This window comes from Xyrauchen texanus, chromosome 7, assembly GCF_025860055.1.
Source record: "Xyrauchen texanus isolate HMW12.3.18 chromosome 7, RBS_HiC_50CHRs, whole genome shotgun sequence".
NCBI classification, from domain to species: Eukaryota; Metazoa; Chordata; class Actinopteri; order Cypriniformes; family Catostomidae; genus Xyrauchen; species Xyrauchen texanus.
The window spans coordinates 40,904,788-40,913,983 of NC_068282.1; the positions used below are offsets into that span (position 1 = coordinate 40,904,788).

The window sequence follows — 9,196 nt, forward strand, 5'->3', positions numbered from 1 at the left end:
TAAGTAATATGGATGGATGGATGGATGGATGGATGGATGGATGGCTCTGTAAGTTATGTGGATGGGTGGATAGATAAATGGAAGTATAAGTTGAAGTAATATGGATGGATGGATGGATGGATGGATGGATGGATGGATGGATGGATGGATGGATGGATGGATGGATAATTCTGTAAGTTATGTGTATGGGTGGATAGATAGATGGAAGTATAAGTTTAAGTAATATGGATGGATGGATGGTTCTGTAAGTTATGTGGATGGGTGGATAGATAGATGGAAGTATAAGTTTAAGTAATATGGATGGATGGATGGTTCTGTAAGTTATGTGGATGGGTGGATAGATAGATGGAAGTATAAGTTTAAGTAATATGGATGGATGGATGGATGGATGGATGGATGGATAATTCTGTTAGTTATGTGGATGGGTGGATAGATAGATGGAAGTATAAGTTTAAGTAATATGGATGGATGGATGGATGGATGGTTCTGTAAGTTATGTGGATGGGTGGATAGATAGATGGAAGAATAAGTTTAAGTAATATGGATGGATGGATGGATGGATGGATCTGTAAATTATAGGGATGTCCCATTACTGGTATCGCTCATGTACTCATAATACTCATGTACTGGCACGCATTCTCGTAAAATGCTCCGATACAACAAACCGATACCATCTGACATATACGAATGTCATTACGTAAACATTCAGCGCACAAATTAAAATCATGTTATGTCCTAGTGAGATTATTTTACCGCAAAAGCTTTGATTTAATTATATAAATATATAGTTTGCATGAGCGGCGTGCTGCAAATGTGAGCACTTGTGTATGTATGGAGACAGTTTTGTGCAGACGCCAGCTGCACGTACATTTTAATACTCCTTGGCTCATACAGGGAACACTGTCATGAGCATCGAGCGCTCTGTTTGATGCAGATGACGGCGAACAGACAACAAATTCACTTTGTAGCACAAAGAGTACATACTTATTTAATTAAATAGCAGCCTTTGTGGTTTAATAATCACTGAGTCACGTAGCGACCGGGTTCTTCAGTGGCTTTTTCTTCTTCATTGGCACGACTGGCTTTTCCGGAGTGGGAAGCTTGTCATAACTTCAGGGCAAAGAGGTTCTATTCACCTTATTCAGCCCAGCCCCATTTCCGTGCTCCGCTCTTCCGAATTTTGTTAATTAACTTCCTGTTTGTATTGAAGCTACTATGAAGACTCAATCAAAATGAATTACACGTGGGAGCTCAAAAAGTATTTTTCATCAAGAGTTGATGGTGTAAGTCTACAGCACCCCTTTACTACGTAAAAATCCTTGTGAGGTGTTTTTTTCTGTCAATCTAAATGTTTGTTTTTTCCAACACATGCAGAGGTAAATTGGACCTGGCAGATCACATTTGGACAACTATGACACTGCATTTTTTTCATAATACAAGCGTTTAATAGTTAACCGTATAATTTTTAGGTTTCAACTTGTTAAAATGTGTAGTTGATATGAAATTTCCAACAGTGACGTATTATTACAAATTCAAGTTTAACATTAAAGAAATGTACAATTGTACTTTTTTAAATACATTTTAAATAAAAAAAATTTAGAGGCTTAAATGTGATTGAAATAGTTGTAAATGGAATATATAAAAAACCAACACTTTCGTGTGCGTGTGTGTGTGTGTGTGTGTGTGTGTGTGTGTGTGAGCGTGTATTTATCACTTTGTGGGGACCAAATGTCCCCATAAGGATAGTAAAACCCGAAATTTTTGACCTTGTGGGGACATTTTGTCGGTCCCCATGAGGAAAACAGCTTATAAATCATACTAAATTATGTTTTTGAAAATGTAAAAATGCAGAAAGTTTTCTGTGAGGGTTAGGTTTAGGGGTAGGGTTAGGTTTAGGGATAGAATATAAAGTTTGTACAGTATAAAAACCATTATGTCTATGGAAAGTCCCCATAAAACATGGAAACACAACATGTGTGTGTGTGTGTGTGTGTGTGTGTGTGTGTGTGTGTGTGTGTGTGTGAAAAATCAGCTTTTCGAAAAAAAAAAAACGATGTGTGAATGACATGAAAAGATGGTCAGAGGTGCCATACGAGATATTTTTAATGACTTTGTGTTGTCTCTTGGAGTTTCATGAGCACAGAGGCACATCAGTTCGTCCACAGCTTGAAGGTAGGATCTTGTGTATTTATGAATGAATTACTCTTGTTTTAAAATCTCCCCACCCTGCTTCCAGTTATTATGACAGCTAATGACTTATTACAAATCTATATATAACCTGTAAATCCACTTCGCTAGGTAATTACATTTTGACATCAACACCATAGATATCTATATAGAACCACTAGAACGGAAGTTCAGAGACAAAAGTTTCAAGATGGCTGTGCACTAGTTTCTCTGGCGCATAAGGTGAATTCTGAGATAAAAACCGCCAGGTTTTTACCTTAGGAGAGAGTGTAATGGTGAACTAGTGTGTTACAAGAGTAATTTACAGTTTGTGGATACCATATATATGAATGGGGAGAGCCGTAAACTGACACCTACCTGTCGCAAAATAGTCAGTTTCTTCTTTTACAAAACCTCATCATTGTAAACTTTACACATAGTTAATTCCAAAAGGATTGTTTAGTGCAATACATGTTGAAGATTAGCAAACAGGAGGTCAATTAATTAAATAATGAGCTGTTTCCTCACAAAAACAGTTTATTCAGACCCATTGATATCCATTCAAAAAGAACAGCCTCTTGTCTCCTCACCAGTGTACCTCCCATATAATGTCTATGGGACTGTAGCATTATGCTATTTTAGGCTAAGCTTATAGTCTTCCTATACAGAAGGGTTCTGGTAAGAGCAACTTGGTCATAACTACACAGAAACACTTCAAAATAAAAGCTCTGCCAAAAAAAGCTCAAATTAAATATAAAAATATGACAGTAATCTAACATTCACTGTTATACTACTACTACAACTATTAATAATAGTAACGATAATAATAATAATAAATCGTATTATATTTAAGCAATATCTTACATTTGTGATGCTCTGTTATGCAGCACTAAATTTGACAAAAATAACGTCTCGGTTACTGTCGTAACCTCCGTTCCCTGATGGAGGGAACGAGACATTGTGTCGATGTAGTGACACTAGGGGTCTCTCTTGAGAGCCTCGGTTAACTCTTATCTTTGAGAAAAGGCCAATGAGAATTGGCGAACAGAATTTGCATGAACATGAAGATGTCTACTAGAGAGGTGCCATTGGCCAGTGCCCACGAGGATGCCACACTCCTTGTAGAGTGTGCTCGAACACGCAAGGGGGCAGGCTTGGCCAGGGTCTGGTAGGCCAACACAATGGCGTCCACGATCCAGTGGGCAAGCCTCTGTTTGGAGACAGTGTTCCCTTTCCGTTGTCCACCAAAGCAGACAAAGAGCTGCTCAGAGTGTCTAAAGCTCTGCGTGCTATCCAAATAGGTGCGCAAAGCACGCACTGGACACAGCAAACACTAAGGCTGAGTCTGCCTCCTCCTGGGGCAGCGCTTACAGGTTCACTACCTGATCCCTGAATGGGTCCTAGGAACCTTGGGGCACTTAGCTCTGTCGGGGTCCCGGGATGACTTGTGAGTCTGCTGGACCAAACGCAGGCAAGGTGGTAGACCGTTTAGATCTTCTGCATCCCGTCCAAGGGCCAGACGTGAAGGTTCCAGAGGTCTGGGCACGGATGCCAGAGGGTGCCCCGTCCCTGAGAAGGAAGGTCCTTCCTCAAGGGAATTTGCCAGGGAGGTGCTGTCGCGAGGAATGTGAGATCCGAGAGCCATGTCCGAGTGGGCCAGTGGGGGGCCATGAGAATGACTTATTCCTCGATCTCCCTGACCTTGCACAGGACTTGTGCAAGTAGGCTCAATGGGGGAAATGCTTATTTGCGCAGCCCCCGGGCCAGCTGTGTGCCAGCCCGTCTGTGCAGAGGGGGGCTTCTATCAGAGAGTACCAGAGCGGGCAGTGGATGGAATCTCGGGAGGCAAACAGATCTACCTGTGCTCTCCAAACCGAGTCCAAATCAGGGTGGAGTCTTCACTCTCTGCTGATCGTTACCTGACGTGACAGCTCATCCACTGTGGTGTTTAAGCTGCCCGGGATATGAGTGGTGTGCAGCAACCTCAGCCGTTGCTGACTCCAAAGGAGGAGATGGTAACATGTGCTTGCTGCGGATCAACGGCAGAAATTTTTGCAGGGAAAGAAATACAGCTAGCAACTCTAGGCAGTTGATGTGCCAACCCAAGTTATATGGATGGATGAATGATTCTATAAATTATGTGGATGGATGATTATGTAAGTAATATGAATGGATGATTCTGTAAGTTATATGGATGGATGGATGGATGGATGGATGGATGATTGTGCAAGTAATGTAGATGGATGGATGAGTTTGTAATTAGTGTAGATGGATGATTCTGTAAGTGAATCGATCTGAATCGATGGATGGATTGATAGACAGATGGATGAGTTTTTAATATGGATGGAGGGATTGTAAAGTTGGTATTGTTCAGCTGTTGGCTGATAAGCAGACAGATCTGTGCTGTTTTTAATTGTTCTCAGATTTTTATTTACAAAGAATTCTTGATATTCTTCTATAATCTTCTTCTCATCTGTTCTTGATCAGCTCTCCAGAACCCACAGGAGTACCAGAAGAAGGAAAGTGGAGGTTCTCTGACGAGACAGTTGTCCAATAACAGCCATTCCTCGTCTTCTCACCCCTCCACCCCCCTCAAACCCAACACCAATGGAAGCCCCGCCCACAAACCCAACAAGTCTACAGAGGAGGTGTGCATGTTTGCCAAACAAGTTTTAATCCACTCTAATCAAATGATTATGCAGATAATCATACATACACATCCCACTTATACAGAACCTGACATGAAGGAGAGGACTTGTATCACCCTGAAGGGGTTTATCTGGCTTATTACATGATTACTTACCAAATAAATAAATAATTAGACATCAAATTCTATTTTATAGCACCAACAAACAAGTGTGAAAGCTCCCTAAAAACCTGTTTGACTAAAAGCAAAAGGCCAGTTATCTCAATAGCATTCTGTAGTTAAAATGATAGGATCTCAAATCAATCAGTTGCCCAGACCATTTTAATTAGCATCTCATTCAGGCCAGATAGATGTAATTAAACATAATTAGTTCACACTACGCTAGTCACTGCAGTCTGTGAATGTGTATCCTTGCTGAACTGAATTTCTCCTGTGCTGCGGGGCTGTGAATTTCCATTCTAATTGTCTTTAAGGGTGCCTCTAGTTATCCTTAGTGGGGGAATGGCCTAGTTTTCCCAGCTCTCCCTGTGTTCTGTACCTATTTCTTCTCTCTGCAGGGTCTCTTTCTTCTGTTCTGTTTCCTCACGTTCTGTCTTTGTTTCTCTCTTTCTTCACCTTGCAGTCTCTGTCTCTCTCTCTCTCTCTCTCTCTCTCTCTCTCTCTCTCTCTCTCTCTCTCTCTCTCTCTCTCTCTCTCTCTCTCTATCTTGTATCTTGGCCTTGGCACACCCTGCTTTCTGTAGCCCTAATAAATCAGACTGTCAATGAATACCAGACTGGAAGAGCTGCTTGCTACTTTTTTATTTTTAAATGTCTCAAAGCTACACTTTCATGCTGAGCTATTTATTTCCCATGCCAGTGCCAGGTCAAGGTTGGCAGTGGAGTAAGTGAGGAACAGACTTGTGTCCATGTGAAGTTTTGTCCTGATTAGCTTTTCAACACTGTACTGCCATATGAAGATGGACTTATGTAGGGGCGGACTGTGAAGAAAGTTCCTCAATTTGAAAAATGTAATGTTAATTAGATTAAATGTGTTAATTATTCTTCATTTATATATATATATATATATATATATATATATATATATATATATATACATACACTTGTATTAAATTAGCATATTCATTTGACAGCCCTAGTGTCTTTAATCAAACTGAATTAACCACCTCCAAATCAAATTCGGCTGACGTTGCAAATCTCTCATACTTTTCAACCCCTGCCCGCCAACTACCTGCCTCCATTCTCATATTGAGCACCCACTTTTCACGATCCATTCAATTCCCAAATCTTACATCGTCACACCCTGCATTTTTTCTCATTGTTTTTCCCATTTCACTCTGAATTCCATCAAATTACATAAGTAAAATGGTTTGTGCATTCCTTTTCATGTCATTTTATCTCTATTCTTATAGGGATAGTACACCCAAAAATAAAAAGTATCTCATAATTTACTCAACCTCATGCCATCCAAGATGTGTTTGACTTTCTTTCTTCTGCAGAACACAAACAAAGATTTTTTGAAAAATATCTTAAATCTGTAGGTCCATACAATGCAAGTGAATAGTGAACTTCTTCAAAAATCAAATAACGTTTGAATAAAATTAATCAATAAGACACCAGTGGTTAAATCCATGTCTTTTGAAGTGATATGATAGGTGTGGGTGAGAAACAGATCAATATTTAACTGCATTGTTTCTATAAATCCCCACCTTTGACCAGCCCCAACCAGTAGGTGGTGATATGCACAAAGAATGCAAAATGAAAGTCGAGATTTATGGTAAAAAATTATTAAAGCTTGATCTTTTTTCTCACCCACACCTATCATATCACATCTAAAGATATGGGAGTTTTATGGATTACTTTTATGCTTCCTTATGGGATTTTTGGAGATCATTGGTCACCATTCACTTGCATTGTATGGACCTACAGAGCTGAGACACTCTTCTAAAAATCTTGGGATGGCATGAGGGTGAGAGAATTATTATTCATTTTTGAGTGTACTTCCCTTTAATGAAAATGTATGGGGCTGCTCTATCCTCTAGGACCTGGATGATGGGGAGTGCAATGGCTTGTCATCAGTACACGTCACACAGGACTACAATGCTGTGAAGGAGGACGAGATCTGTGTGGTGGTTGGAGAGAAGGTACAGATCCTGGCATCCAATCAGCAGAACATGTGCCTGGTTTATCGACCAGCAAACAGCCAATCACCTGCTGCAGAAGGCTGGGTACCAGGTCATGTGCTGTCCTCGAACCGGTAAAACCACGCCCTCTCAACACTTTGGAATAAAACCACTACAGCCAGAACTCAACCAAACACATTCACCCTTCAGTTTAACCACAGTGAACCAGCCTACACTGGGAAGGCACTGAAGACCTGCCATTCAACCTCCTGCTAAGCTGGCATTGGTCAGTCAAAACAGGAAAACCCGCCTCTTTCCCCTGCTGTCGAACAGATAAGACTAAAGATGCACGCTGCAAAAAACAGTGCAACATAACGTCCCATAGATGATATGGGCAAAAAAACGAATAGAAAAAAAGGAAGTTCAAGAAAATATATTATATTGCTAATAATCAAAAAAAGATAGTGTTGTATAGAGAGGCAACTAAGGTGAATTTGTCAGTAAAATACGTGTGGATTTGTTTCGATGTTAATGTCACCGATTTTCATCAACATGCTCCATTACGTGCTACAGACTGTTTTTAAGTGGGGCTTAAAAATTCCCTGTCTCTCTGTCTATGCCTAGTCATTTGCAAAATGTGTATATTTTGTTTTACTGAGATTTTATTTTTGGAAACATTTTTTCATAAGTGTCTTATTTTTACAGCTGTTAGGTGTGTCACATCTATTATTTTCTTCAGTTCTTTTAATTAGTTCAGTGTTCTGTACAAAGTATTCGGCACTTTTCCAACAAATAGTATCGCAATGACGGCAAGCTGTGTAATATCACAATCGTCACAATGCTCATAACTGTACTTGTAACTATAGATTTAAATGTATTATTCTGTATCATTTTAAATTTGTACATAATATTTTTGACATTGCCATAATAGGTACACAGTAGAGGAAAATGCACCCTCTTCTCCTGTCAGGCTCATAAAAAGAAAGCTGAATAAAACATTGGTAGTCTGCACTGCCTCCTAAACCTGACCTTCTGATATTTACATTTGACATCATCAAATGTAGTATGTAATAAGTTATCATTGGAATCATATCAGGAAAGATGTTTACTAAAATTAGTCTATAAAAAAATTGATGTTGTTGATTTTTGAAAAGTAGTCTCAGTTGTCAGCGTTCCGAGATTTTAGAAATATGTGTAAATAAACTTAAAAAAATAAATCTAGCAGGTATTTCACTTGTTAAACTCTGGAATGTTGTTCATAATAAAGCTGACAATTTTTCATTATGTATCATTTGTTCACCTGTGAATCTGTCATTAGCAGCATCAATGCAGATATTACAGAAATGTAAGCGCAGCGTAGTTCTAGCGGGAAGACTAGCAGCTGCACATCATCGCACCATTAGTTGGGTAATTCCCAGCCAATTACACGTAAGCCATTGCTTTATAAGTCTGCTCACAATCTAACATATTGCTGTTTCAGTGTGCTAACACGGCAACCTCCACCACCCCACCATCACCAGTTGAGTCCCGTCCTGCTCCTCGACCCTGACTACTATCTATATTCATCAAATAAATGTCATCTTAAATCTCACTCAAGTCTGCAAGTCTTCCTGAACTATACTTTAGGTCTAATAAAAAAACTGTCACACAAAAACTTGCAATTTAAATATAATCAACATTAAGCATTCAAATCATCTCTGTATTACAGTAATTGCTAATGTGCATTGTGTGAACCTACAGAGCTGAATTTGAAGATTCTAAAAATCTTCGTTTGCGTTCTGCAGAGGAAAGAAAGTCATAAACATCTGGGATGGCATGAGGTTAATTAAATGATTAGAGAATTTTCAGTTTTGAGTAAACTATTACTTTAACCCTCTGATGTAGAACACTTTTGTGCTATATTCCAAATCTCCTGAAGCAATAAGTTTATTTGAGGAACAGACCAAATTTTAAAACATGTTATTTCTGTGACACTAGCGCCACAAACCGAATTGCAAAAATAATGTTTTCAAAAAAGTTTTCTGAATACACCATTAATCTGCCACTAACATTGTTGGGGCGGGTCTAAGCGGGTCCCTGGAAGAAAAAAAAACTGGAATTTTTATAGCGTCACACAGACAGTGTTAACAGTTTTCAAGAAAATCAACTTATTAATGGCTTACTTATAGTTGTCTCTGCATATTAAGCTTTTTAGCACTGAAAAAGTTGCATACTTCAGCTTTAAATCATTATTTTCTTAAAATTCAGATTCAAACTTGCCA

At 39.2% G+C, this 9,196-nt stretch overlaps 1 protein-coding gene across 1 annotated transcript in view; it reads left to right on the forward strand.

Moving 5' to 3' along the window:
* The window catches only part of LOC127646385 (kalirin-like), a 140,420-nt gene extending 132,218 nt beyond the window's left edge, over nt 1-8,202 (forward strand). The window contains exons 47-48 of the mRNA XM_052129970.1: nt 4,654-4,814; nt 6,855-8,202. Coding sequence (XP_051985930.1) covers nt 4,654-4,814; nt 6,855-7,073 — 380 coding nt within the window. The 3' untranslated portion in view covers nt 7,074-8,202. The remainder of the gene's footprint in view (nt 1-4,653; nt 4,815-6,854) is intronic.
* Nucleotides 8,203-9,196: the final 994 nt, after the last annotated feature.